This window comes from Meles meles, chromosome 2 (assembly GCF_922984935.1).
Source record: "Meles meles chromosome 2, mMelMel3.1 paternal haplotype, whole genome shotgun sequence".
NCBI classification, from domain to species: domain Eukaryota; kingdom Metazoa; phylum Chordata; class Mammalia; order Carnivora; family Mustelidae; genus Meles; species Meles meles.
In genome coordinates this window covers 67,727,018-67,754,807 of record NC_060067.1, presented here as the reverse complement: position 1 = coordinate 67,754,807, position 27,790 = coordinate 67,727,018, and the positions used below count along the sequence as shown (strand labels likewise).

The window sequence follows — 27,790 nt, the reverse complement described above, 5'->3', positions numbered from 1 at the left end:
AGTGTTTACTCCTTCCCTCTTCTTCCTGCTGGATCATAAGCCCCTCAAGGTTGGGAATGGGAAGGAGGGCACACTACGTTTCTAGGGTACTGCTCCCCAGCTCTGCTGGTGCCCCCTTTTTGGATACTCCTGAAGCCGTGGGTGTTGGAAGCCATCTTGGAAATGAGGGTAGATGTCCAAGGGGTACACCTGCCAGAGCGCCCAGACCACCTGACCTCTGGAAGGACCAGGGGCAGCCGGATTCAATCTACAGGATCTGGGACAGAAAATCCAGACGCCCAGAGCCCCCCACCTCCTGCTGTGAAGGGGGCTCCTGGTGGGCCTTCCAAAGAGCCTCACAGCACCTCTCCAGAGGGCATGGCTCTTAGCTGGTGTCAGTGTCAGGGAGATCAGACACACCGACCTGGGACGGGGAGGGGGTGGTCCTGGTCCCATCCACAGGCCCATAGCAACCTGCATTGGGATCCATGCTGCCAGGGGACACCAACGGACTCCCTCCTCACTATCCTGCAGAGGAGGGGGCTGGGAGGGCTGGGGGGGTGGGGGTGGTGAGGCAGCAACCCGGCCAGGGTCCTCCAGGGTCAGGAGTTGGTCAGGGTGTCTGGGCACAGCCCTGGGATAGGGGGAGGGACAGGGGCCCAAGGGTGAAGCCGGGTTGGTTGAAGACACACTTGGAACGAGTCCCCGGGTGATCAGGGTGTTTCCTTTGCTTTGGGATGAGAACCCCCCCCCCCCACGCCCCGGGCGCCCCTCGGAGCCCCAGGCTGCGGGTGCAGGTGGCCCCAGGTGCCCCGCCCGCGCCCCGCCTCCGCCGGCCCGCCCACCGTCGGCGGCGCAGCGCCCTCCCCGAGCTATTTTGAAAGTGACCCTGGGCTGCGCGGCCGCGGGGCGGCGGGGAAAGGCGCGGCGGGCGCGACGGGAACCATGACAGAAGATGACCGAGGCGGCGCTGGTGGAGGGCCAGGTCAAGCTGCGGGACGGCAAGAAGGTCGGGGCGCGCGGCGGGCGCGGGGCGGGCGCGGGGCGCGGCGGCCGCTTACGCTCCCTCTGTCCCCGCAGTGGAAGACTAGGTGGCTGGTGCTGCGCAAGCCGTCGCCGGTGGCAGGTGAGCGGGCGCGGGGCTCGGGGCGCGGGCTGGCGGCGGGCGGCGGGCGGCAGGCACCCCGGCCTCCGGAGCCTAGCCCGCCCGGAGCGCGGCCAGCTCGCCCGAAATAGCCGGCGGCGCCGGCCGGGCGGTAACCGGAGAGCCGAGCCCGCCGCCTTGGGGCCTGCTCCTGCCGGGACCCTCCCGTACCCCAGCTTCCCGGGAAGGCCGGCCGGGGCCGGGGCTGGGCGGTGGGGGACCGCGGGGCAGGGGGACGGGCCGCAGGGGTCAGCAGCGCCAGGGCAGGGGGTGCTCTCCCCTCCCCCCGCGGGCGGGGGGAGCACCCCTGGAGAGGCGCCACCCCTGGGCGCCTGGGGGGATTGAGTGGTGCCCCGGAATCCGCATCCGGAGGGGACCCTGCAGGCAGCCTCCATCCAGGGGGCCCTTCCCACCTTGGGTGGCGAGAGCAGAGGCTGGGCCCCCAGGTAAGAACAGGGGTGCTGGGGCGCCTGGGTGGCTCAGTGGGTTGAGCCGCTGCCTTCCGCTCGGGTCATGATCTCAGGGTCCTGGGATCGAGTCCCGCATCGGGCTCTCTGCTTGGCAGGGAGCCTGCTTCCTCCTCTCTCTCTGCCTGCCTCTCTGCCTACTTGTGATCTCTCTGTCAAATAAATAAATAAAATCTTAAAAAAAAAAAAAAGAAGAAGAAGAACAGGGGTGCTTCCACTGGGGAGAAGAGGCAAGACTAGGTTGTTGGGGGTGGGGGAGTGACTGGGACTACCCAGCCCCCCTCAGTTGGGTCAGCACCCCCAAAGTGGGAGGAGGCCAGCAGCAAGCCCTGACGGGAACATTTGGCCTCAGCGAGCCATCCTCCTGCATTTGGGGGGCTTGGAGCTCCCGGCCTGCAGCTGTTTCAGGAGACAGGTGTCCTGGCATCGGCCCAGGCACCCCTGGGTCTGTGTGGGGTGCTGGGCGTGTGAGTGCATACTGCCTCACACGTGTGGGGCTGCCAGAATGCCTTCCAGGGCGCCCAGGGTGTCTGTCATTTCCCAGGAAGGGTTGGGTGGGGGGCACCCTCCCTGCTCTCTCTCCCAGGTTTCCTCGTTTCCTGGGCCGCGCCTGCTCACGGTCGCCATCCAAGGGCCTACTTTCGGCCGGGGACACACTTGGTGCGTTCCCAGGCTTCAGCTTCCCCTTCCAAGGGGGCCCTGTCTCCCCGGATGGCTCGCTCAGCCACCCAGTTCTTCCTGTCCAGACCCTGCGCCCAGTGTCCCAGGGGCCTGTATCCGGGGTCAGGACTGACTGACAAGGTGTGGGGCCTGGGGAGACTGAGTGGGCCCTGGAAGGTGTGATTGCAGAGGCTCTGGTCAGACCCAGGGCAGGGGGCAGCGGCACAGCCCCCAGTACCACTGAGGAGCCTTGGGCCAGCTGTGGCTGGAGGCAGGGGCTGGCTGCAGGTTTGGGGGTGGGATGGACTGAAGAGTAGCCCCAGAGGTGGTCCCCCCTGCAGCCCCGGGGGTGGATTTTCTCTCAGTATCAGGGAGAGATACGTGACAGGTGAGCTCCCTGCTGGACCCCGGGAGCACCTGCCGGCAGAGGGAGGGACTTTCTGCACTGTGGGGAGTTTGCAGGTGTCCCCAGGATCCAGAATCTGGATCTCTAGGTCTCGGTGGTCATGGAGCCTTTCCTGAGCCTTCCTGTGTGTGCAGGAGCAATAGGAAAGGCAGGCTCTGTGCAGAGAGCAGTGTAGGAGTAGGAACCTGGGGGGGGAGCCCCCAGCAGAGGAACCAGGACTAGGTTTGAGGGGGTTTGTTGCAAGAGCGAGGGCAGGACACTCCAGGCAGGGTCTTGCATGAGAACCTGGATGGTGGAAGGGATGGAGGCCAATGCGAGGTAGGCTCCTGTCCCTCTGAGCCCACCTACTATCTCTTGTCCCTAGACCCAGAGTCTCGCCCCACCACCCCTGCCCCCAGTCCTGGGGCACAAGGACCCACCTTGCCATTCTTAGGCAGCCTGGTGGGGGCTGTGAGCCCAGCTGGTCTCAAACACCAGGGGTCGTGCAGACACGCGGGAGCGGGGCCTTGGCACGGGCCCCATGTGGCCGGCAGCCTCTCTAAGGGGGGTGTATTCCAAGAGAACCAGGTACCAGGTGGTGGTGCGGGGGAGAGGCTGTGTCCCATGGGAGTGGGCATGACGTCCCAGTCCTGGCTGGGCAGGGAGCCAGAGGATGGAGTGTGAGCAGTGGCCAGCCTTTCCGTCCTCGTGGAGACCTCGAGGGCGTGCGGGGGGCGGAGCTGGGGTTGGAGCCCCCAGACTCAGATCTCGGTGTTGCCCACACGCACTGTGTGACCCACACCGGTCCTGGTCAGGCTTGTGCCATGGCACCCGCTGAGGCTGGATGGCAGCCTAGCAGGCAGGGGGCTGAGCCCCCACGGCCTATATGCCCCCACTGATGCCTGTGCTCTCGGGGTGGCCTGTCCTCGGGAGCCGCACAGTCCTGCACACGTCTCCCGTGAACGGTATGAACGTGTTTCCTTCCTGAGTCAGATCCTGAACAGGGCTGGGCCGGCGCTGTGTCCTGCCTCCCGGCTTCAGCCTGGTTAGCAGCCCCCGTCCCCAGCTGCTGCCTCCAGGCTGCCCCTACCCAGCAGAGTCCCCTTGGGCTCTAGCGGCTCAGCCGAAGGCACTGTGCCAAGGTCACTGACAGGAGGACTGACTCCAGCGGCTGCTGCTCCTGCTGCGTCTATCAGCGTGGGTGTGGATCTCTGTCTCCATCCTGCCGCGGCCTCTCCCCGGAGGTGTGCCTCTCCCCGCCTGCCCTCCCCCAGGCTCTCAGCCTCTGGCTGCTAGCGGCTTTGAGGGCTCATGACCCCATAGTTATTTTTACATCTGCACACTCCCGTGTCCAGCCGCCTGCGTTTGTGCGCGGTGTCTGATGGGCCTCTGCGCTCACGTGTCCTGGAGGGACCGGGATGAGCCCTGCCCCCGTAACCCCCTCCCCACATGCCCCTGCCCCCCCCCCCCCCCGGAATCTGGGTCTCTAGGCCTCGGTGGTCATGGAGCCTTTCCTGAGCCTTCCTGTGTGTGCAGGAGCAGTAGGAAAGGCAGGCCCCGTGTGGAGAGCACCATAGGAGTAGGAACCTAGGGGGGAGCCCCCGGCAGAGGAACCAGGACTAGGTTCCTCTAGGAACCTAGGTCCTCCCCCACCCCGGTCCCTGTGTTGCCAGCACTTTCTTCCCTCTGCCACATCTATCCTGCTGGGAAGTCCTCCCCACCCCCCAACCCCCAGCCAAGCTGGGCTGTCGCCATGGTTACCACAGGGCCTGGCCCAGCCTAGAGCACCTCTTGCCTGACCAGCCTCTGCTCTGCCCCAGGCTCACCAGGCCCCTGACCTGGCACCGCATGCCACACTTTTCCCCTCCCTCTCCTACCCGCAAGCCCTTTGGGTTCCTGCCCCTGAGCCTTCACTTTGGCTGTTCCCTCCAGCACAGCACTGATCCCGGTGGGGCCGCATGCTGGCTTCTGGCGTCACTTGGAAGTTCTCTGCGATATGTCCTTTGGGAGGGTCTCGGCCCTACACTCAGGCCCCCGCAGGCCCTGTCATCTCTTTGACCACCTCCCCTCCTGGGTGTCAGCTCTGGGGGGCCTGGGCTGTCCCCCAGATCCCCTAGCTGCTCACGAGGGGGATGATGGGGCAAGGGGCTTCAGAGCGGGAGGTGTGGGGACTCTGAGGGATCCCAGCAGGGGGTCTCTGTGAGACCCCCTTGGACCACCCTTGCTCACAGCAGGGCACAGTTGCTGCAGGGCAGGGTGGGCTTAAGGGGGATCCTGGCCCAAGGCTCCCTGCTGGGGGGCTCTGTGCCTGCTGGTGGAGGGCATTTGCTGGGGGTTAGGGCTGTGTTAGCACCTGGCCTGGGCAGAGCAGTGTCCATTCCTCAGACGGAAGGAAAGAAGGCTGAGCCTGAGTCTGTGGTCGTGGACGTGATTGGGACAGGGTCAGCCAGTCTCCCACCATGGCCCCCGTGCCCTTGGAGGGGCTCAGCAGCCACGGCAGTAGGGTAGGGTGTGTGCGTGTATGTGTGCAGATATATGGGTAAGCACACGTGTGTGTGTGTGTGTTTGCTGGTGAGTGTGTGTGTGTGCGTGTGTCTGCCTGCATGTGTACCTGTCAGTCGTCGCTGCCTTGGTTTACCTCATTGTCACCATGAGCCCCTCTTTCCCCTGCCCCCGGCCTCCAGCTGCCCGGGCCCAGACCCTCTGCAGGCCCTGTGGGTGGCCCCACGTCCTGTCTCTGGGGCCACGGTGCAGCCTGGCTGCCCCCTGGTGCCCTCTGGTTGTGAGCTGGGCCCACAAGGTCCCATGGATGGAAGCCCATTGGGGGCCATTGGAGTGGGGGGGTCTGGTGTCCTTCCTGAGCCGCTGGCTGGGAGCCCTCACCAAGCGACCAGTCTTGTTGGGCTTTCCGGGAGGGGTGAGGCCGTAGGGTGCTCAGTGGAGCTGTCCCTCTGGGGCAGGCTTCGGCATGCTGGCCCGTGTGTGTGCAGGGGTACTGTGGCCTGGGAGGGGTAGATGTGGTCTCTCCTGGGCTGGGCCTGCTCTGTCTCGGGCCGGACCTGAGCACTCACATCCTTCCGGTGCCTGTCAGTGAAGCCATTTGGTGGTGAAGAGCGCTCCCAGGGAAGGGGTTTTAAAAATAGGATCCATTTATTGCCCCAGGGGACGAGGAGGGGAAGGGGCGGGAGTAGTTGCAGTCCCAGGGCCCCCCCGGGGCCCCACATTTCTGTGCCCAACCTGGCCCCCTCCCCACCACCCCTTTCCCACCTGTGCTGCTGGGGCTTGGGGGCTCTTAGCGCGAGGTGGATGCCAGCTGCTTTAGCCAAAACCGGGCGGTGACCTGGGTCAGCTTCCCCCCCCCCCCCCCCCCCCGACTCTGGGCAGAAGGTGGGAGAACGACGTAGCCGCCTCCTTCAGCCTGTTTGCGAGCAGTGACTTGGAGAATGGGCCAGTGTCCTGGGGCTGGAGAGATCTGACAAAGCGGGAATCCAAACAGATGGAACAGGCGCGTGAGGAGGGCCTCAGGGATAGATGCCGGCTCTCACCACGTGAGGGCGCTGTGGCGGCGGTGGCAGACTCCGCTCTCCGCTGGGACTCGGCAAAGTACCATCCTGAGCCAAATCTGGCCCTCTGCTTGTTTCTGCAATACAGTTTTATTGGAGCGTAGCCGTCACTCACACGTTACTATGGCTGCTTTCACAGTTAGGTCTCTGGGCCAGACGCTGCATGGTCCGTGAGGCCAGAAGCAGCCCCTGTCTGGCTCTTGACAGAAAGCCGCATTGAGCCTGCTTGTGGTTCTATTCCTGGGAGCATGGCTCCTAGAACAAAGGAGGTGACAGTCTCCCTCTCTGACAGATGGTTCCATGCCCTCCCTGTGCTTGAGCAGACGGAGGGCCTCAGCAAGAACCTACCTTCGAGGCTGCTGGGTGAGGGGGCGGGTGGGGACGGCAGATAAACAAGGCACAGACTTCTACACAGACAACCCGCTGTGCGGGATTCCGGAGCCTGCTTGGGGGGAGAGGAGGAGCGAGGGCGGTTGCCGTGTCCCAGCATGCGCGGGTGGACTTCCCTGGTGCTCCCTTCTGAGGCTGGCCTTCCTGTAGCCCGCGGAGGCTCCCTGTCCTGTAGGGGGGCCCTTCTCGCGTTTCTCTCAGTGCCTAGATCTCTGGTGACACAGGTCGGGGACAACTCCATCACAGAACCAGAGCCGGGGGGGCAGGCCCAGCTGCGGAGTGTTCCGGGCCAGCCTCTGCCCGTGGGGCCCGTGCGCTGTGCGGGACGTTGCCCCAGAGTCGCTGGGTGGCTTGCTGGGGGCCATACCTCCAGCCTGGGACTCTCCCCCTGCAGGGGGTGCAGGGGTGTGCCGGGGGCCTTCAGCATGCTGCTGAAGGCCTGTGCCCCGTGTCTTGACCTGCTCCCACAGACTGCCTGCTGATGCTGGTCTACAAGGACAAGGCGGAGCGAACCAAGGGCCTCCGGGAGCGCAGCAGCCTGACGCTGGAGGACATCTGCGGGTTGGAGCCCGGCCTGCCCTACGAGGGCCTGGCCCACACGCTGGCCATCCTCTGCCTGTCCCAGGCCATCATGCTGGGCTTCGAGAGCCGCGAGGCCATGTGCGCCTGGGACGCCCGCATCCGCTATGCACTGGGCGAGGGTGAGTGGGGCCAGGGCAAGGCATGGGGACCCTCGCACAGACTGCCAGAGCTGTGATGCGTGTGCCGAGCGCCTCCCCTGCCGGGGTCTGTGCCTTGGGGTCATGGTCTGGGAGGGGATTTGGGGAGCAGCGGGGGCTACGGGGCCGTCCAAGCTCCCTGACTCGATCTTGTGAGTTAGAACACGACCCTTTCCCCGAGGGGCCTCTGTCCCAGCATAGTGACTGTCCTCATGCTCCCCTTGGCTGCCCACCCTTTGTCCCCCGAGCCTGGAGCCAGCGTTCCAGGGGGAGCGAGGCCACAGAGACCCTGTCCCACTGCATTACCCACCAGAGGTGTTGTACCTTCTGCGCCTGAGCCGGGAGGCGAGGAGGGCCGGTGCAGGGGTGGCCGGGCTGGGCACAGAGGTGGGGGGCCCCTGGTGAGCTGGGGGAGGAGGAGGGCCTCACGTCAGACACCAAGGAACACAGCCGTCAAGATCAATAATGATTTAACACGGTCTTTAAAACTCAGGATCAACGCACAGAGCCCGTGATGAGCAGAACACTGACATTGACCCTGCCCCGAGCCTGCCCTGCCTTCCCCTGCCCTCCTGACCCACCCCTGACAAGCCTTGTCTTTATTTAGTCATTTGATACCCCGTTCATCACAGACTTGTGCATTCATTTTTATTTGTTTTAACAAAAAATCATTATAATATCTCTGACCTCGGCTGCTGCCTGTTTGGGGCCTGAGCCAGGGGCTGCCCGGGGCTCGCTGGGGTCGAGTCGGCCTTGTTAGGACAGGGAGGGTGGCCTCTGGACCAGGATCGTGTCTGGTGCTGGGCACGGGGGGCAGGAGGGCGCTGGCCTGGCCGGGGTGGGGGGCAGCCAGGCCTCTGCTCGCGGTGACGCCCTCTCGATCCTCCCCTGCCCCCAGTGCACAGGTTTCATGTGGCGGTGGCACCAGGCACCAAGCTGGAGAGCGGCCCTGCCACCCTTCACCTCTGCAATGATGTCCTCGTGGTGGCCAGGGACATCCCCCCAGCGGTCATGGGCCAGTGGAAGCTGTCCGACCTCCGGCGCTACGGGGCCGTGCCCAATGGGTTCATCTTTGAAGGCGGGACCAGGTGTGGGTACTGTAAGTACGTGGGGCCCTGAAACCTGCGGCTTGGGGCCGTGTGCCTCTCCCTGAACCTCCCCCCGCCCCCCGCTCCGCCACGCACATCTTGCTGGCGTCTTGGGGACATGGCAGTGAGGGTTCTGTGTCTCCAGACCTGGCGCTCAGCCGAGGCCAGACCCTGGCGGCCCCTGTCTGGCCCTGGCTGCTGAGGGTGGGAGGAGGGGCGCCCAGCTCCCTGGAGCCAGGCCAGCCCGTCAAAATGCCTGGCCCTGGGTCTGGTCACGGAGCCCCGGGGCATTTATGTTCAGACTTAATGAAAAAGAGAAAAAGGGGAAAAGAATGAGCATGTCCATCAAGGACATGAGAACGCGTTTGTGGAACGAGGATTCCTTGTGGCCACACCAGCTCCCGTGGTCCTTGAGCCCCGACAACATGGGGACTGGGGGAGGACAGGTGACCTGAGGTGCAGGTGAGGCTGAGGGCCAGGCCCCCCACGCTGGGGGCCGTGGTGGTGCTCCAGTGAGGAGTGTGTTCCCGAAGTGTGCCTGCGGGTAAGAGCGGGCAGGAGCGGGCTGGAGTAGCAGAGCCCGGTCCTTCTCCCACGGGCAGCTCGGCCCCTGTGGGGATGCCCACTACTCGCCAAGTTTGACCATGTGCATGGCATTGGGGGCAGGAGCCCCCTGCCCTCTCGCTGGAGGAGCCCGGGCCCACCAGTGCTGGCTGCCCAGGGCAGGTGGTGCAGCCCAGTGGCCCTCCAGTGACCTGTCCCATGCTTGGGATGACCTCAGCCGGGGTATTGGTTTGGAGGGGTTTGGGTGGGAGCTATACACCCCTATCTCAGTTTGGTCTGGGACCCCTGCCAGAGGGGGATCACAGCCCCCTCCCTTGTGTGAGGGGGCCCTGGAGGCTCTGAGCGGCAGGCCATCTCTCCCCACCTGTGCCCCCTCCATCTAGGGGCACTGACCCCCGCCCCCCCACTGACAGTCTCCCCGTGGCGGGAGGCCTATCGCAGGTGGGTCCACAGGGCTCTGGGACTTTGGTCCTGCCCAGATTTCCCCAGCAGAGGGACTGCGCTGGAGGACGTGTTCATGCTGGCTGGCTGGGCTGCTCCTTCAGCAAAGAGTGGGCGGAGTGGGACAGGCAGATGGGGACTGCGTGTCAGTGGGTCCTGCCATGGGAGCCAGCCCTGGGGGGGAACCTGTGGGGCCCTGCCTCCAAGGACCTAAGTCATATGCAGGTGAGGCTCCCGCTCGAAGCAGTGAGACATCTAAATTTTGGTGGGTTTGGTCCTGGCCTTGGGGGAGGGGAAATGTCTGATGATGCAAAGGCAGGCCGCTGGGGTGGGGTAGCGAGCTGCAGGAGGTTTGTGGGGCGGTGATCTCCAGCTGTGGGCTGGGTGAACCAGGCCCCAGAGTTTCTGAGTTCTGAGCACATCTGCCCTGGGGGGATATGTGGTGAGACACCAGCCAGAGCCCCCTCCTGCCAGATGTGCCCTCAGGGCCCCAAGTTCTGGTATCTTTGGTGGAGTCAGCACTCTGGGGTCCAGAGCAGAGGAGGAGAAGGGCACCCAGCCGTGTGGGTGGTTGGAGCTGGGCCACGGGGTAGTGGGTCCGGGGCAGCCCTCCCCCCACCAGATCCCATCTACGAGGGGGCCCTGGAGGAGGGAGAGTGGGGTGCGGACTGCCCGGGGGCAGTGCCGACGTGTGCACCCAGGGAGGCCAGTCAGGGAACCCCTTGCCCCGGAGACCCTCATATTTGCTGGGCGTGATGTAATACGGCGTCAGATTGAAAATTCCGTCTCGGCGTGGGGGGGCCCTCCCTGCCCGTGAACGATGGCGGTCATCGGTTGTGGCTGCTGCGAGGGCAGCTGTGACCTCCAGGGCTGCCGGGAACCCAGAGGGAGCCCCTATGGGGCCTTCCTGGGGCTGCTCTCAGGTGAGCTGGGCCTGTGGGGCTGGAGGCAGGCGCCCAGCACCCCGGCAGGACGCTGACCGGGGATTCGGTACCTCCTGCGGCTCCGAGGTCTCCAGGGGGCAGCTGACCAAGAAGACCACCTGTGGGGTTGGTCCTGCGGGGCTCTGTTGTTCAGAGACAAGTATGCCAGGGCTCTGCCTGCACACTCTGGATCAGAGACGGTCACGCGAGGCCACCACGCCCCTGCCTGTGTGGTCAGACCACCGCCATCCAGGACCAGGGCCTCCTGGCAGGGATGTCAGACTCTTGGGGCTGCTGTAGCCAGTGACCACAGACTGGGGCCTTAGAACAGGGAAAATGGATTCCTTCCCAGTCAACGTCCTTAGTCAAGGTGTGGGCAGAGGGGCTGCCAGGAGGCTTCTCCTGCCTCTTCCAGCCCCTGGTGGTCTGTGGTGGCCGTGCCTTGCGGCCGCCCACTCCAGCCTCTCTGCCGTCACACAGCCATCTCCTGTGTCTTCTCTGTGGGACACAGTTGTGGGATTTAGGACCAGGCGATAACCCAGGATCACGTCTCATTTCAGTTGATTAAAGACCATTGTTTCAAGGAAGGTCACAGTCCCAGGTTTGGGGTGTGACCTGTCCTTTGGGGACCACACTGTTCAACCCACAACATGAGTCACCTTGACTGTGAAGGTTTTAGAATTCGGATCCTGATGGGCCTGTGGCCCTGGGAGTGTTTGATCTGGAGGATGGAGTGCTGGGTTGGAATCGTTAGAAGGGCCTGGCCAGTCTGCAGCCTAAGACATTAGCAGCCCCTCCCTCCCCTGCTACAGTCTCAGCCCAGCCCCTAGGCCCCCAGAACCACACCGTGTGGCGCTTGAGCACAGAAAACTCTCCAGAGAGCAGGAAATGGTCCCCGGCCCCCTTCGCCCACCCCGAGTGTCAGAAGGCAAAGGGCTCGGGGCTCTGACCGATGTGGGGGAGGTGTCAGGGTGGGGTATGACCAGGATTGGCGGAGGCCTCTCTGGGTGGGGCCAGGTATGTGGGGGCTCCATGTGGCTCTGGGTCCCTTCCGGGTGGGCATTTCCTCTGTGTGGCCTCCACGTGGACAGTGGCCTATTCAGAGTCAGATGGGAGTAGGCTGTTGGCCAGAAGTCCAGGGTCTCCCAGGGTGGCTTAATTCTCTGTCTCTGGGTTGGTGGTGGCCCAGTGTGTATGGTTAGGGCTTCGGGGCAGGAACAGAGGATGCGACAAGGAGGGCCTGCCCAGAGCCCAGGGAAGGCAGGCCATGGGGAGGGTCGTGCTAGCTGAGCCTAAGGGTGAATGGAATTTTCTCGGAGGGGGCCCAGAGGAGGTCTCTGTCCCTTGCATTGACGGGTTCTCCTGTCACGGGCACTTCAAGGGCATTTCCGCATCCACATAAGCCAGCTGTATTTACAAGTGATCAGGGTCCTTGGATGCTGAGGATGTCAGCAAGTGGCAGAAAGTTCCCTGAGCCCGTGGTGGAGGTGCGTCGTGATTAGTTTCTCTCAGAAATGCCCCCCCTCTCCCCAGCCTGGACATCCTGCCTGCCGGACCCTCCCCCACTCACTGTGCCCGGCTCTTCGGGGTACTATCCATGGCTTCAGCCTCTTGGGGCACGGTGGGCATTTCTAAATGACCTCTTTTTTTTTTTCTTTTTATAAAATTTATTTTATGAACATTTACATAGTTATATGACACCTTTTTTTTTTTTTTTTTTTTAAAGAATGTATCTTTTAGGGGCATCTGGGTTAAAGCCTCTGCCTTCAGCTCAGGTCATGATCCCAGAGTCCTGGGATCCAGCCCAGCATTGGGCTCTCTGCTCGGCAGGGAGCCTGCTTCCTCCTCTCTCTCTGCCTGCCTCTCTGCCTACTTGTGATCTCTGTCTGTCAAATAAATAAATAAAATCTTTTAAAAAAATGTATCTTTTAATGTTTTATTGAAATTCAGTTCTTTTTTTTTTTTAAGATTTTATTTATTGAGAGAGAGCTAGAGAGTGGGCGCACAAGCAGGGGGAAGGGCAGAGGGAGAGGGAGAAGCAGGCTTCCGCTGAGCAGAGAGCCTGACATGGAGCTTGATCCCAGGACCCTGGGATCATGACCTGAGCCGAAGGCAGACGCGTCACTCACTGAGCCCCCCAGGCACCCCTCAGTTTAGTTGTAAACGACTTTTCAAGTGAGTCAGCCAGGAGGAACTCTCTTGCTGTGTGCTTTGAACACTTGCGTTGTCCAGCTCTGCTAAGTCTGCTGGCTGGTGGACATTGTGGTCCACACACTGGGCGGTCTGGATGGAGCTGGCTAAAGCCCTGAGCGCAGCAGTGTGTGTCCAGCATGGACCGGTGACTGCACAGTGTGTGCAGGAACCCCGCTAGGGGTGGGGGGCGGCAGATGCAAGGCTCAGGTTACGGAAAGCCTGGCTGGACCAGAGTCTGCACTGTCTTCCCCGAGTTGCAGGGAGCCATCGAAGGGCCTTGAGCGGGAGCATGCCACCCACACGTCTGTGTAGGGCGATGACATGGTCCCAGGCTTCAGATGGGATTGAGGTGGGGGGCCTGCAGGGGGCTGTGAGAAAGCTCTGGAGGTTGTCCGAGGCCGAGTCAGTGGCATGTTTGGGTGGGAGGTCACTGGAAACTTCAGGAATGTTTATGGGGTGGTTGAAATGGGGAGAGAGGGACTGCCAGCCTGGGGTGGGCAGGAGAAGGAGGAGTGCTTGCTGGGGCAAGGGTCCCAGGAGGGGGGAGCCCCTGCCCTGACCAGGCCTGCTGCTGTGCTTTGCCCAAGGGGAGGCATCCAGCCCGTGCAAAGGCCTGGCAGCCGGCTCCCTTCTCCTCAGCTGCACGTTAAGGGACACTTATGTTTGGGGTCATTTGACAGGGACGGTTCCAGGTTCCTAAGAAGAGATGCAGTCTGCTCTCTGGGTCCAGACCACTGGGTACATCTCAGATGGTTTGTGGTCGATCGCACCCCTCTGCTGGGAATTTTCCACATTGGGGTTGGGAGCAGGCCTGGAATCTATTGGCCCCTTGGAGCTCACTAGGGGTTGGCGTCCCAGGCTGGTCCTGGGGTCCCTGAGTGTCCAAGACGATGCCCTGGGCTTCTCCCCTGGGAGGGCTTCACTCTACTCTGTTTCCTTCTGGGCAAAAAGGCCCAAGGGGAAGGCACCGTGTCCCCTGGCCTTCGGGGACAGGCAGTGTGGCCTCTTGTGGGGGGCAGCCTCCTCCCCCATTGCCAAACACAAGACGTTCGGTCCTTGGACAGAGAGTCCCACTCAAGACCATCAGCTGGCCCTTGGGGAGAGGCAGAGAAATGTAAGATTGCGGGTCTACCCCGAGGAGCCTCTTGCTTGAGCAGGGAGCGCCCAGGTGCCCAGTGTGCCCATCGGGTGAGGGCGGCATGGCTACCGGAGAGGAAGGTGAGTCACTGAGGAGTGGGCTTTGCTGGACCTTGCAGGGATCCGGAGAGGGGAAGCATCCCCTCCTCAGGGATGGAGCTCCCCTCCAGCAGCATTCCTACACCCTGCCCAGGGTGGGCTGCATCATGCCACGGTGCCTGCGAGAGGACACAAGAATTGTTTGCTTTGCGTTCACTGTGGCAAAATAGACACGCGCAGAATTTACCATGTTAACTGTGGTCAAGAGGCATTAAGTACGCTCAGTGTCATGCAGCTGTCCTGCTGCCCTGTCTAGGCCAGCTGACACTCTGTCCCCCGCGGACACTAACCCGTCTGTCCCCTCCCCGGACTCCGACACCCACCGTCTACTTTTTGTGCCTGGATCTGACCCCTGTATGGGGCTCGCAGAAGTGGGATCGCATGGTCCCTGTGTCTTCATGGCTGGCTCATTGCCTGGAGCACAGCGTCCCCCAGGCTCATCTGTGCGGTAGCAGGTCTCAGGATGTCCTCCTTCCTCGAGGCTGAGCTCCATGGCACTGGGCAGATAGATGGACCACTTCTTTTATCCGTCCTTCCATCCGTGGTTGCTGCTGTGGTCGGGGGGTGCAGGCCTCTGCTCGGTGCCTGTTCTCAGTTCCTTTAGGCGCGCACCGGACATAGGGTTGCTGGGTCTGCCTGTGATGTTTTGAGGACCCTCCACGCTGTTCCACGCCGACCCCTCCCACAGCGCACCGGGGTCCGGTGGCCCCACATTCCCCCCAACACCTGTTGTGTTCTCTGGTTTTGTTTTCAATCAGTCTTCCTGGGGGGTGAGACCATCGGGGGAGATCGAAAACTTCATTTTGAATGAATGTGTTTCACTGAACTTCGATCCTGTCTCTCAAAATAAGGGAAGAGAGAAATGAAATTCTGCTCAGCAGATGTTTGCCTCTGTTAGGGAGCCCTGTGCAAAATGATACCAGAGGGTCCCGGTCAGCTGCATTCTGAACAGAAGTCTAACACAAGGCAGGTTGGTGCTGCCCGGGCAGAGTTTTCTAGAACCTTCTCCACACAGAAGTCCTCCAGATGCTTCCAGGCGCTTTCTCCCCAAAGGGACTTCACCGTGTGCTCTTGGTCTCCGTGGAGCCGGGACACCAAACTCATGCAGAGCTCAGGGCCCTGGAGGTTATCTGGACTAACTGCCACCTACGGAACTGGGCACATCCCACGTTTGACTGGAAGAGTGTTTCTTTCTTGGGGTTGTGACTCCTTCCATGTGGTGTGACATCTTTCACGTTGGAGATATTGTCCTAGGAACTGACTGCCCGTGAGGTTTGCCGGGGGCCCCTGAGAACCCAGCAGGTGCTGGCTTCCCGCTCAGCATGGTCTCTCTCCTCCCCATCCCTGTTTGCCTGTGTCAGTGATCGCAGGGCAAGAAATACCCCAAACTGGGCAGCTGTGTCTTTGCTGTGACTCTGTGGGTCAGGGATCTCTGCTCCACGGGGCGGATGGATCACTCAGTCTGTGGCATTGGTGGGTGGCCGGGCTGGGAGGCGCAGGATGGCCTCAGGCACGGACCCTGCCTGGGGCTGGGGCTTCATGGACAGGGATGGGGGGAGCTGCAGGGGCTGTCTTCACAGTGACTGCATGGCAAAGCATACCCAAGTGCCAGGAACACTTTCTTGGGGAAGGTCCACTCCTCCCACTTCCCTCTTTCTGCCACACTGAGTGCTGGGCGTCCCCTGGGCAGCTGGCCCTGGGTGAGACACTGGGGTCCTAATGCCTCTGAAGTGGTCCCTGCGTGTACGACGTAGGGCCTGGAGGCCAGGACAGCATGCAGATGAGGGCACATGCCAAGCAGAGGACCACAGGGTGTGACCTAGAGGAGGGGTTCCCTCCAAGCAGCGTGGAGGGGATGATCAGGGTTCAGGGGTCAGGAACAGGGACGTCAGGTGAGCAAAAGCTCGATAAATGAAGGGACATTACAGGTAGCCAAGGGGTGTTGACGGATGGGGTGGCCGCCTCCTTGGGGGGAGCCTCGGGTGGGCTGGTGTACTTCGGGAGCTCCCCAGGGCCTGGGCTGGGGGAGCAGAGCCCACAGAGGCCAGCCGGCGATCAGTGGGCTGTGTGTCCCGGAAGCCTTGCCTCGAGGCTCGGGCAGCCCAGCCCTCGGAGCCATGTGCCGTCCCCAAGGAACCTCTGTGGTCAGCTCACTTGCGTGTGTGGGGGCGGCCACCATGGCCCCAAGCCTCACCGGCTGCGTCTTGGGAAGCGTGACGCTCAGCAGACGCCTGGTGGAATGCCGTCGGCTCCCCTCCCTTAGTAATGTGGTTTTTTATAGTCGGGGGACTGGTTGTGCCACGGCCTTTGGCAGCTGACCATCTTGGGATTAGAGGCCCAGCCCTTTGTGCGAGCTGGCAGGCCGGGCCCCTCCTTGGGGTGGGGCAGCAGCGGGGCGGGACGCTGTGGGCCGGCCTTCTCCTCGACTGCCCTCCAGCCCCGGGTCCAGGCACCAGCTCACAGCCGGCAAGGCCCGGCTCGGAGGCCCGTCCATCTGGCCGGAAGCTCTTTGGTGCCTGGATGTTTCCAGATGGCCCGCTGTCCAGGCTGGAGTCCCTCTTGGCCCCCTCCGGGCCTCAGTGTACTCATCTCTAAGTGGGCTTGTCACCTGCTTTCAGGGGGCTTTGAAACGATGGAGCTCCAACAAGCAGAGGGAGCTGGAGTGCCCCGATCCCTCGTGTGGGGGGCTGGCCCGAGTCCCCAGGATCCCGGGAAGACTGGTGGTGACTGTGGCTGGCAGCCAAGTTTTAACCAGGAAACGTTCCCCTTCCCTCTGCTGTCTGCCTGCAGGGGCGCCCTGGGACCTGGCCTTCCGGAACAAGCATGCCTTTCTTTGGGCGACGGGTGGAGGGCAGGGCGCAGAGGGATTCTTGTGTGGTGACGGCAGCTGCGTGTCCAGTCCCATGTGGCTTGGTGTCCCCATTCACTGGGCGGGTGGTGAGGGATTTCATTCACGCTGGCGGGGCCGCAGCTGGGCTGTGCTGACTCACGCAGCCTGCCCTCTGCTGGCTGGGGCCCCCATGGGCAGGACCTCGGCCTCCACCCACACACCGTGGGCCTGGGTCCCCCCCTGAAAACACACCCGGGAGGGGGCCTGTGCAGAGGACACTGTGTGTCATTGGCCATGGCACAGCCAGCCGCCTCGTGTGTGGGGCAGGCCCACCTCATGCAGATTCTGACCCTCAGAGCAGCCCCGGGTCAGGAGACCAGGTCGGGGGCAGCTATTGAGGTCGGGGGGGGCACCTCTTGAGGTCAGGGTCCTCCAGCTGCTTTCTGGCATGTGAACCCCACTCTAGAGCAGCCTTTCCCTTGCCCCTCTGATAAGCCAGGACACCCTCACAGGCATCTTCCTGTGGCCATGTCCTCCTAGGGCACCCCTGGTGCTCCGTCCTGGCCAGCGAACCCAGGACCAGAAGGATGGGATGCGCTCTCTGGGCACTGTCCTGGAATGCAGCGTGGTGGCCACAGCTGGGCTGGGGCACACAGGCCCGGGATGGCCAGGTGTGCACCCCAGCTGCCTGGACAAGATGTGTGGGCCTAAAGGATGGAGTGGGGCTTACCAGGGCCGGGCAGGGGCTCATCGGGGACACTCCCCGCCACCCCCACCCCTGTGTGTGTGGTCCCCACCTTCTGCATCCTGGTGTCCCCGGGAGCCCATCCTGCAGGGGTCCCGACCGACCCGTGTGGGGCCGGGTGACACCAGGGTCTGTCTTCCCTCTGCAGGGGCCGGAGTGTTCTTCCTATCCTCTGCCGAGGGTGAACAGATCAGCTTCCTGTTTGACTGCATTGTCCGTGGCATCTCCCCAACCAAGGGGCCCTTTGGGCTGCGGCCGGTCCTCCCAGGTGTGTGTGGGAGCATGGCTGGTGGGCGGGGTCTCAGGGACGGGTGGGGTCCCACCGGCAGGTGGGAGTGAGGTTGCCCTGAGCTCGCCTGCTCTTACCCACCCCCTTCCGGAAGTGTGGCTGGGGCACGTTCTCCAGGAGCCCTGGGCCAGGATGGAGCTGGACGCTGGAGGCCCAGGCTAGCCCAGGCATGGGGGGGCCACGAGCAGGGCTAGACCACCAAGGTCCCAGCCCCTTTCTCCCACTGGAGGAAGGTCTGCCCTCCCCTCGGGGACAGTCCTGGGGGGACAAAGGCTGATTCTCATCACCTCCTTTGACCAAGGCCCACGGGGTGGGTGGTACCTGGGATCGCTTGTCACCTTGTCCAGGTGGGAGAGACTATGGCCTGTGGCCATGCGGTCAATGAGCTCACATCTGTGGCCTCCTTGCATGGGCATCACAGTGTGGGCCATTCAGGCCATCTGGGGAGGACAGAGGGGAGTGACCAGCCAGGTCCCCCTTCCCCCACACGGTCCTGGGACAGGCTGGGGAGGAGGCCGCTCCCAGGACCAGAGTCTGCAGTCTGGGCTCTGCGAGACAGTGTGGCAGCGCCCTCTGCTGGCGCCCTCCTGCCTTGCAGACGCAGGTGCCTCGTAGGCAGCAGGGTGTGGGCGGGACTGTGAGGCCAGTGGTGTGGAAGGGTGTGGACAGGCCTGGCTGGCATTGCGTCTAGGCCCTGTGCTTACCCTGACATGTGGCCTCCATTGGGTTAGGGTCACGCTCCAGGCCTTCTGGGGTCTTGCGTTCACCCCCTGCTCAGTCGGACCCGCGTGGATACCAAGGGCGGGAGAGGCAGGCCACCCTACGCAGACGGTTGGGAGGGGAGAAGGGAGAGTTCCGAGGTTTGCCCTGCCCTGAGCACAGCCTCTTGCGCTCCTGTCTCGGTCCCACCACGGTCGGGGTGCACTCTCTCTGCACCCTCACTTTGCAGATGTGGACAAAGGCTCAGGGCATTCATCCAGCGCTGGCGTCTCACTGCCACCTGGGCTGCCAGACAGGAAGTGGCCAGGAGGACATGCCCACGTCCCCACCCTGGGCCTCACCTGCCGGCTTTGGGGCACAGGACATGGGCTGGTGGCTGTGGCCAAGGGGCCTGGAGGCGGCGGGCGCCCTGAGATTGGTGTCCTGTGACTGGGGTGCAGGCGTGGGGAGGAGCTGGGACTCCTGGGGGGGGTCCCCCGTGGCCCTGCAGTGGCCTCGAAGCACGCTCAGCACACGTGTGGCCCCGGAGGTGCTGGACTCTGAGGCCGGGGATCCGGGGTCGGGAACTGAGGCCGCGTTTCTGCTGACTGTCCTCTTTGCCGCAGACCCGAGTCCCGGGGGACCCGCCACCGCTGAGGAGCGCGTGGCCCAGGAGGCCCTGGAAGCCCTGAAGCTAGAGAAGCGGCTCAGCCTCCTCTCCCACGGGGTCCGGCCAGGCAGCGGAGGTAGGCGGCCTGTGGCAGGAGCGGGAGGTGGGTGGGACGGTGGGGGGTGGGGGTAGAGAGGTGGGGGTGGGGAAGGGGCGGGGCCGCGGAAGGGGCGGGGCTGCCGCCGTGGAGAAGGCCTGAGCTCCTGTGCTTTTGCGCATTCGTTTCCTCTCTGCCTACTCATTCGTTCATTCTCCCCTCTGCTCATCATTCATTCCCCTATGCTCATTCATTCATTCTTTCCCCTCTGCTCACTCATTCATTCCTTGGCCTTTGCTCACTCATTCTCCTTCTGCTCATTCATCCTCCCTGCTCACTCATTCATTCATTGCCTACGCCTGCTCGCTCATTCTGCCCTCCCCCCACTCATTGTCCCCTCATGGGTGATGCCACAAACACAGAACGCTGGCCTTGGCCCTGACCGGAGGGACCGTGCTTCTAGAGAGCAGGGAGGGCTGGTGTGAATTCTTGCTGCCCATGCCTGGGTCCGGCCACAGCCTCTTGTGGTCGAGCTTTACTGTTCATTCAGAGCCGACAGGCCCCTTCTTGGCAGCCTGCGACTCTCAGTTTGCTGCAAAACAGACAGAAGGGGTTGTGGCCATGTGAGGGGCCTGGCTGGGGATGGGGGTGGGGAGATGCCCTGTGGGGCCTGTCCGTCCTCTCTGACTGCTGCCAGTCTTCAGGGGGCACTGGGAGCACGGTGGCCTGCCCCTAGAGCAGGGAGCCTCAATTTGCATCAAGCGGAGACCTTCCGGGGGGCTCACATCTCGTTCCCAGAGGGCAGTGGCCAAGGAGGCTGGAGGGGAGAGCATATATTCCAGAGGGGGCTGGAGGGGTGAAGGACTGGTATTTGACAAGGAGCCGGAACTTGCTGAGCTGGCTTGTGCACCAGCCTCCAGGCAGTGGGGGAGCCTGGGTAGGGGGCAGGGTGGGCCCTTGGCTGATGTTGCCCCCAGCCCCCCCGAACCTGCTCCCGGCCCCCAGAGCAGCACCCACACCCCAACCTCCCCGCGCTCTGTCTCAGGGGATGACCGCAGCCTGTCCAGCTCATCCTCGGAGGCCAGCCACTCGGACGTCAGTGCCGGCAGCCGACTCACAGCATGGCCAGAGCCGTCCTTGTCCTCCGCCAGCACGTCACAGGAGGGCCCGGGACTGGTGGCTGCCCAGGTGCCTGGAGAGGCTGCGCCGGGCACTTCCAGGCAGCCCCCTAAGCCGCTGCGGCCCCGGCAGCTGCAGGAAGTCGGCCGCCAGAGCTCCTCGGACAGCGGTATCGCCACAGGCAGCCACTCCTCCTACTCAGGCAGCTTCTCGTCCTGTGCCGGCAGCAGCCTGGATGTGTGGCGCACGGGGGACGAGTTTGGCTCCTTGCTCAGCCTGCCGCCGGGGGCCGGGGTACCTGAGCCCAGCCTGTGCGCCTGCCCGCCGGGGACAGCTGAGTACCAAGTGCCTACGGCCCAGCGGCACCATTATGACACACCGCGCAGCCTGCGCCAGGCCCCCAGGGACCAGAGCCCGGCCGCGCAGGGTGGCCCGGACGACGCTGGGACCGGGGACTCGGGGGGCCAGATGTCCACAGGGTGTCCCTCCGGCTGGCTGGGCACGAGGCGGCGGGGACAGGCAATGGAGGCCCCGGGCTGTGAGGCCCCTGGTGAGGGCTGGGAAGCAGGCAGCCCCCATGCTGGGCGCCCTCCGGCTTTCTTTTCCACCTGTCCGGTCTGTGGAGGACTCAAGGTAAACTCCCCTCCCTGAGAGCCGCAGCCCAGGCCCGCTGCTGCGGGGGCTGCATTCTGTCCCTCCTGGCAGAGTGAAGGGGAGGGGGTATCCTTTGAGTTGTCATGAAGCCTGCGACTGTGGGCATGGTGGCAGCACAGTGGAGAGGGCCTGGAGGGAGGGGTGACACCCCCAGAGCCTGCCCTCTGGGGAGCGGAGCCTGCAGAGAGGGCTCCCAGGACTTGGAGAGGCCCAGTGGCCTACAACTGCAAATGCGTTCTGGAAAGTGGGACACTTCGGGTGGCACCGGCTAGGCGTTCCTGGCATCCCAAAGCCCGAGCGAGGAGCAGGTGCTAGAGACACAGCGCTGTGTCCTGGCTGGCTCGTGCCACGCCCTGGGAGTGAGTGGGGTTAGGAGGCCCCTCACTGGCCATGGCCGCCTCCCTGTCCTGTTCACTGCCTACCCAGGGGACGGCCGTGCTTGACCTCTTGGATCCGTGCCCTCCATTGTGCATAGGCGTGTGGCATGGGACATGTGGCACAAGGCATGCAGGACGAGATTTGCCTTTCTGCCCCGTGTCTCCTCTGGGAAGCAGCACCACAAGGGCCCTTCTTACAGGGGAGGAAACTGAGGCTCAGGGGGTGCAGGGACTTGTTGGATCTGGGTCTCCTGGCGTGCGGACTGTCATGGCTCACCCACCAGCCTGTTCTCACACCTGCAGGCTTCCGGGCCAGGGGCAGGCGGGGAGGGCCTGGCTGCAGCCCCCACGGAGCAGGGAGCAAGGCAGTGATGTCCTTGCAGTGGCCAGCCCATGGTGTCAGCTTGCCAGGAAGCCCTAGGAAGGCTCCGGAACCCGCAGCTTGCTCCTCCGCCCACCCTCCTGGCTGAGGCTCATGGTGGGGACCAGAAGAGGCCAGGGTTCCCAGGGCCCATTCATGTGCATTTGGAGGGCATGTGGGCGGCTCAGGGGTGCAGCAGCTTCCAGCGCCCTCCATGGTCTGTCTGCATGGGGTGCAGCTGCCTGGCCTGGTTTTGTCCCTTCGTTCTGAGGCTTCGTGCCCATGTAGTTCCGGACGCAGGCTGGCGCTGGCCTGCACTGTCTGCCTTTAGCCCCCGGTCGGGGGGCAAGCCGCTCATCTGTAAAGATTTGGCTTTGTACCTTTACTGTCGGCTGAAGACCTTTGTTGCTCTCTGACGTTTTTAAAAACGTGACACTGTTTGTAATACATTCTTAGACTGGAAATAAACTGTTCTTTTCTTACCGTCTTGTCCTTTTCCATTTGCCAGCCCCTCCCCCTCCCACCCAAGCCCTCTCAGTGGGGCCTTTGACTGTCTCCGAAATCTGGGGGCCCAGCCCCACCAGCCTGTGGGACTCAGGGCAGCCTGGGGCCTTGCCTGGGTAGGCTGCCTTCAGCCAGAGTGCCCTGGAGGCCTGAGAAAGGAGAGGCAGCTCCTGGTGGCCGACGGGGCCTGTGGGTGTGATGCGTGTGCACTCACGTGTGATGTGTGCACGCGTGAGCATTCATTTGCATGTATGTGCTCTGTGCACGGGGTGTGTAATGTGTGTGCATGTGTCTGTAGTGTGTACACAGGCTGCGTACATTTGCATATATGTGCATGCACGGTGTTCATGTGCAGGTCCGATGTGGAATGTGTGCACACACGTGTGCATGTGGCATGTGCAAGGAATGTGCATCTGTGCACACGCACGTGTTTGTGTGCGGTGTGTGCATCGCACGTGTGGCGCCGGTGTGCATGAATGCATGCGTACGTGCCTGTGCACATGTGGCGTCTGTGTGCACGAGTGCACATGTGTGTGCCTGTGTACATGTGTGCTCTGCCTGGTGCGTGCACTGTGTGTGGCATGTCCCCCTGTTCGGTGGAGACCAGGGTGAGGTCTCTGGTGGTCACTTGGTCTCAGGCAGGGGACTCCCTGTGTCCAAGTGACGCCAGGGGGCATCCTGCTCTGAGCCTGGAGACCCCACCCCCTCCCATCTCCCGTGCTTTGGGTGGCAGAGCTCCCACCTCACTTTTCCTGCACGTCCCGGGGCGCCACGCCCTGCCCTGTCCCGCCCATTTTCACCTTTGCCCATCACCCTGCTGGAGGAGCCAGCTCTGCACCGCCCCCCAGAGTTGGGAGCTCTGAGTGGGGTTCCTGTGCCCTGCAGTGTGAGGAAAGCCAGGCTTCGGGGGCTGAGCCTCACCCGCCCTGCCAGCTGGGTGGCCTCGACAAGTTACTACACCTCTTTGAGCCTCCGTTTCCTCCTGCTTAGATGGGGACAGCAGTCCCTACCTCTCTGGGCACACGGAGAGGGTCTAATGAGGTGGCAGAGGCACGTGGGCGGTAGATGCTATTCACGGGAGCCGGCATCAGGCCCGCTCTTGTCCCTCCGCCCCGAGGCGCCCCAGCCAGTCTGGCTGCCAAGGAAATAAGGCTGTGAGCTGCCAGGGCCACGAGATGGGGGGCGGGGGTGGTGTCTGCTGCTGCTGGGGTCCCTTGTTGTCCGGTCTCAGTCCTGCTGCACTCGCAGGGGATCCCGGCCTCAGACAGCCGGGGGTGGGCAGGCGTCTGCCACCAGAGCCCGCTGAGGCCCCAGAGGCTGCTTTGCCCCCCACCATGAGAAGCCGGAGAGGGGGGTGGCCAGCGCCGGGCATCCTGTGGACCCCTGCCCCTGATGGGCATCCTAGACTGGTCGGGGTTGGGTTTTCACGTGAAGTCCTCAGCCAGAGGAGGGAAGGGGCCACGGGAATGGCCGGCGTGGCCCTCTGGGGATGTTGGTGGCCAGGGCATCTTGTGGGATGGAGTGACTCTGGAGGAGGAGGGCCCGGCCCTCCCCCAGCATAGCCCTGGGGATGGGATCTGGGGCCCAGGGGCCTTGCCTGGTGGGGCTGGGTGCCCCCGGAATGGGCAGACCTGTGCTGGGAGTCCTCTCTCCTCATCTCCCCAGAGCGTGTGCAACCCACTTCCCCAGAACTGGGGGCCAGGGGTCCTGGCCCCCAGCAAGGGGCTAGGGTAGATCTGAATCCCACTGGTGCTCAGTGCTGGGTTTGAGGCTGCGCCTGCAGGACTGGCCCCCGGAAGCAGGTGCAGTCTGGGGGTCCGTGGGTGGTGAGGAATGGTTCTGTGGCTCCTGGTGGGCACTGGCCTCCTGTCACAGGGTCGGAGGTCAGACATGCACTGCCGAAGTCCCAGGCCCTCACAAGGGCTCCTTAGTGCTAGGTGACCGTGAGACTGGCTCAGCGTGCCCAGGACTGTCCCTTGAGCCTGGCCCGGGGCCAGGTTTGGGGTCCTCTGACTCGAGTCTGTGGCATCCAGCTAGGTTCCCCGGAGTGGGCTTGGGGTTTCTGCACCCCCTGTCCAGTTCCCAGTTCCCCCCGAGGTGCTGCCACTGAGGGCGGATGCCGGGTCCTCTCCCCTCTCTCGCCCTGGGCCCATCCCTCGAGGGCTTTGGGAGGTCGAGGCCCAGGCTCAGTGACCATGCCAGCCATGAGCCACTGTCCCTCCCCCTGGTCAGACCCTGCCCTCAGCCCTGAGGCCACCAGCCCCCTCCCTCCTGCGCATCCCTCCACATGTGCCATCAGGCACCACCAAGAGGCTGTTCTGAGTTCAGGGCACTTGACTGGTCCCTCTGGCCTCTGTGGGCCCCTCTGCGGGCGCTGCTGGGGGAGGGGTTGTGGGGCCCCAGGAGTTCCTTCTTCAGCCTCTGCGCTCCTGGGGACCACACCCCCTGCCAAGCAGCCGCAGACGGAGGCCAGGGGTCAGAGCTGCCAAGCCCTCTCCCCAGAATGGGGCCAGCGGGGGTCAGGGCTGGTGGGCCAGCTGGAGTCCCGGGACATGTGGGTAGGGGGCACCTGGGAGATGAGGTGGCCGGGCCCCCACTGATCTGGTCACACCTGGGCCAGCATCCTGGTCGTCAAGCTGGGGCGGGGGGAGCGGGAGCCGAATGGACAGACTGATGCCTGTTCTCTTTGGTCTAGGGAGCAGTGGCCTCACCCCCCGGCCTTCTGATGATGTATTCAGGTAGGTCTCAGCTCTGGGACCAACTCCGCTGGGACCTCGGGACAAAGGAAGTAGGGGGACGTAGTGGCTGCCTTCATGGTCCAGTGGGAAGCTCTCTACCACTCAGGCCGGCAGGTGCTAGGGGACAGTGGGAGGCAGTGGACAGAGGGTGACACGGGCGGTGAAGGGGGAAAGTGCACAGCTGGGAGGAGCCCCGGCCAGAGTGGGGTGTGCCCAGGCAGGGAGTGGAGGATGGGTGTGGCCAGCTTGCCCAGAGGGGTGTGTGGAGGAGTGGGTAGGGTGGGGTTGCCTTGGAGCCTCAGCCTTCAGGAGGGAGCCCTGTCCTTGGGGTGAGGGGTCCCTGTGATGGACAGGGAGTGAGCGGAAGGCTCGGGGTCTCCAAGGCCCAGTTAGAAGGTGAGGGCTGGGCAGAAGCTGGCTGTCACCCAGGGGAAGGCCTGGAAGGCAGGCGGGGCAGGGGGCTGGAGGTCAGGGGTCAGCTCTGTGCGGTATCTTCTTGTGGAGCCTCTGGGCTGGGGGTGGGGGTGTCCTAATGAGCTTAGATTCTCCATCCTTCTTTAGAGACCTGACACCTGCAGGGCCGGACCCTGCAGGCTGACCCTGAGTGGACCTTTGGGGGCAGGAGAGGGTGGGCAGGGCTGGTGGCAAGCAGTGTCCACAGGAATGGCCCACACCAACTGGCCTTGGGGTTCCCTGGGTCGGGATAGGGCTCCGAGGACCATCCCTGACAATGCTATTCCCTGACACGCAATCCCAGACGGTCCTGGACACGTCCTCCTGCTGTCCACCCGCCTCCCCGTAGGGCCCTGGGGATGTCTTTGACCTTGACATGTGGGGGTGGGGAAGCCAGGCATCAGGACCTGCTGGGGGATACAGCCCTTCCTAATGAGGTCAGAGGCTTGAGGATGTGGGGCCCAAGCCTGGTGGGGACAGAGCAGCCTTCCTGTGTGGCCAAGGGCAGTGCCAGGCTTTGGGCCGTCCAGAACCCTCTGCCCCTCTCCTACCTGCTCCCCCCACCCCCACCGACAACTGTGGACTGGGCAAGACGTGGGTCCAACCTAAAACTAGCTGCTAAGTGTTGGGGACCTGTCCATGTGACTTTGGGCCAAGGCCCCCTACTTGGCTTTGAGAGGCCTCTGTGCAGAGGCCTGGCTTCCTTCCTGGTCTCCTCTCAGACCCCATTTCAGCCCCTGAGGAGCTCCACCCAGGCCTCTACCTCTCACCCATCATTCCATCTTGTCTTCTATCCCTTGGCACATGCCTCCTTCTCCAGGCAGCCTGCCTGGGTTTTCCCTGGCCTCTCTGGTCTAGGTGCTCTCCTGGGTGCTTCACCTCGTGGGAAGAGGATCTGCACCTGCCCCTCTGTGTGCCAGGGTCCCCTCCAGGCCAATCGAGAGAGAGTCCCACACTGCTGGGGCAGGCTGGAGTGCTGCGGGTCCTCCTCATCTGGGACCCGTCCCGGCTCTGAGTCACCCCCTGTCCTGCGTGCAGGCCTCCCCTGGCTTATGGGGGGCCTCGGGCATCAGTGTTCCATATTTTATATCAGTAAAGTGGGCATGGCCTCCTGAGGGGGTCCCATCATGCAGGGACCATGCATTGCAAGGAGGTGGGGGGTGTCTCTCAGGGCCGCCAGGCAGGGAGGGGACAGGAATCGTGTGACTTGCTTTGGTTCATGGAGTCAGGTGGGGGCACCCACATGGCCGGGCCCGATATGGCTCTGTGGGCCGGTGTCTGTTCCTCCCTGAGCTCAGAGGCCCTGTGGTCTCCCTGTCCCTGCTGGGAGCAAGCCCGCAGTCCTATGCCTCCCACCTCTGGTCTTGCTGGGGCAGCTAAAGGGCACAAGGGTGACAGGCACCCAAGCAGGTGTGGACCTTCAGAGGGCACCTTGGGGCAGCAGGTGTCGTGTGAGGGGACAGGGCACTGAGCGAGGTGGTGGCTACCCACTGAAGTCCCCAGCCCTGGCTTTGGCTCTGTCGACCTGTGAGCAGGCCGCTCAGGGGTTGCAGAATGACATTTGCTGCTAGGAAATCGGGGATGTGCCTGGGCCATCCTGGAGGAGGTGCCCCTGTGGATGGAGGTGTAGGCCTGCGGGGGCGGGGCTTTCTGTGGAGGCTCACTTGTCCAGAGAGGGTCCCTGAAGCCTGGAGCCGGGGTGGGGTTGAGTGGTGACAGGGGGACAGCCATCGGTGCTGAGGGCAGGCGGCAGGGGCTGGGGTGAGAGCAGTGTGGTCACTGGACTGCAGCAGGCCACGGGGCATCCATGGGAGGGCTCAGCCGTGATCTGACCACTACATCGGGAGAGGAGCACCCCCTTCTAGAAGCTCCTGGTGAAGGGAAGCGCAGGGTCTCAGGATGGGCAGGGCTGGGCCGGTAGAACTGGAGAGCCGGGGGCCTCAGATGGGGTGCCGGAGGGGGTGGGCACGGAGCTCTCTGCCCCCGGAGACTCACTGTCTTCCCCCCACAGGAGCCCCGGGGCCCGAGAGACCGTGCAGCGAGGCGCCCCCCTATGTGAACGTCCCCGTCAGCCCCTCCCCCAAAGCGCAGCTGCAATACCTGGGCCTGGAGCTCCAGGGGGCCAGCGCCGGGATCCGAGGTGGGTCCTCATGTCGGGGCTGCAGGCCTTGGCAGTGGAGGGGGGCTCCTCCTCCCGGGCCCCCCACCGGTCCAGATTCTTACTGAGCCGTGTCCCTGAGGGTGTGGCCCCACCTTCCTCCCAGCTCAGCAACACCCCTACCAAGCTCCAGTACTGGGTCCCATCCCCCCTTCCAGGCCAAGGCCTCTGTGCGGCGGCGGGCGGGGGGGGGGGGGGGGGGGCGTGGCGGGGGCTGTGCAGGGGTGCGGAGAAGGCAGCCAACCAGCTCACCTGGGCTGCTTTCAGGGGCTGGTGCGTCCCGCTATGCGCAGATTGACATTGTGGCCACCGAGGCAGCCCACAGGGCGGGGGCCCGGCACGCACAGACCCGGGAGGAGAAGCTGCTGGAGCTGGACCAGAGAAGGAAGGGGACCCTGCGGTGA

General features: G+C 63.6%; 1 protein-coding gene across 2 annotated transcripts; it reads left to right on the top strand.

The window, feature by feature from the left end:
- Positions 1 to 879: 879 nt before the first annotated feature.
- Positions 880 to 27,790, top strand: DOK7 (docking protein 7). 2 transcript variants are annotated; one of them, XM_045985460.1, is made up of 10 exons: positions 880 to 988; positions 1,060 to 1,105; positions 7,059 to 7,289; positions 8,206 to 8,406; positions 17,476 to 17,595; positions 18,942 to 19,061; positions 20,068 to 20,774; positions 24,733 to 24,775; positions 27,240 to 27,368; positions 27,654 to 27,790. In XM_045985460.1, the coding sequence occupies exons 1-10, from the start codon at positions 935 to 937 to the stop codon at positions 27,788 to 27,790; spliced, it is 1,788 nt and encodes a 595-aa protein (XP_045841416.1). In that variant the 5' UTR covers positions 880 to 934. The 2 variants fall into 2 exon arrangements, with proteins under 2 accessions (XP_045841416.1, XP_045841408.1); XM_045985452.1 differs by lacking the exons at positions 24,733 to 24,775; positions 27,240 to 27,368; positions 27,654 to 27,790 and having other exon boundaries at positions 887 to 964; positions 20,068 to 21,982.

Excerpts from the sequence above, each read along its gene's own strand:
- DOK7 (XM_045985460.1), top strand. The coding sequence starts at position 935 with ATGACCGAGGCGGCGCTGGTGGAGGGCCAGGTCAAGCTGCGGGACGGC. Across the intron at positions 20,775-24,732 it reads CGGTCTGTGGAGGACTCAAG|GGAGCAGTGGCCTCACCCCC; the intron begins GTAAACTCCCCT and ends TCTTTGGTCTAG. Across the intron at positions 24,776-27,239 it reads CCTTCTGATGATGTATTCAG|GAGCCCCGGGGCCCGAGAGA; the intron begins GTAGGTCTCAGC and ends TTCCCCCCACAG.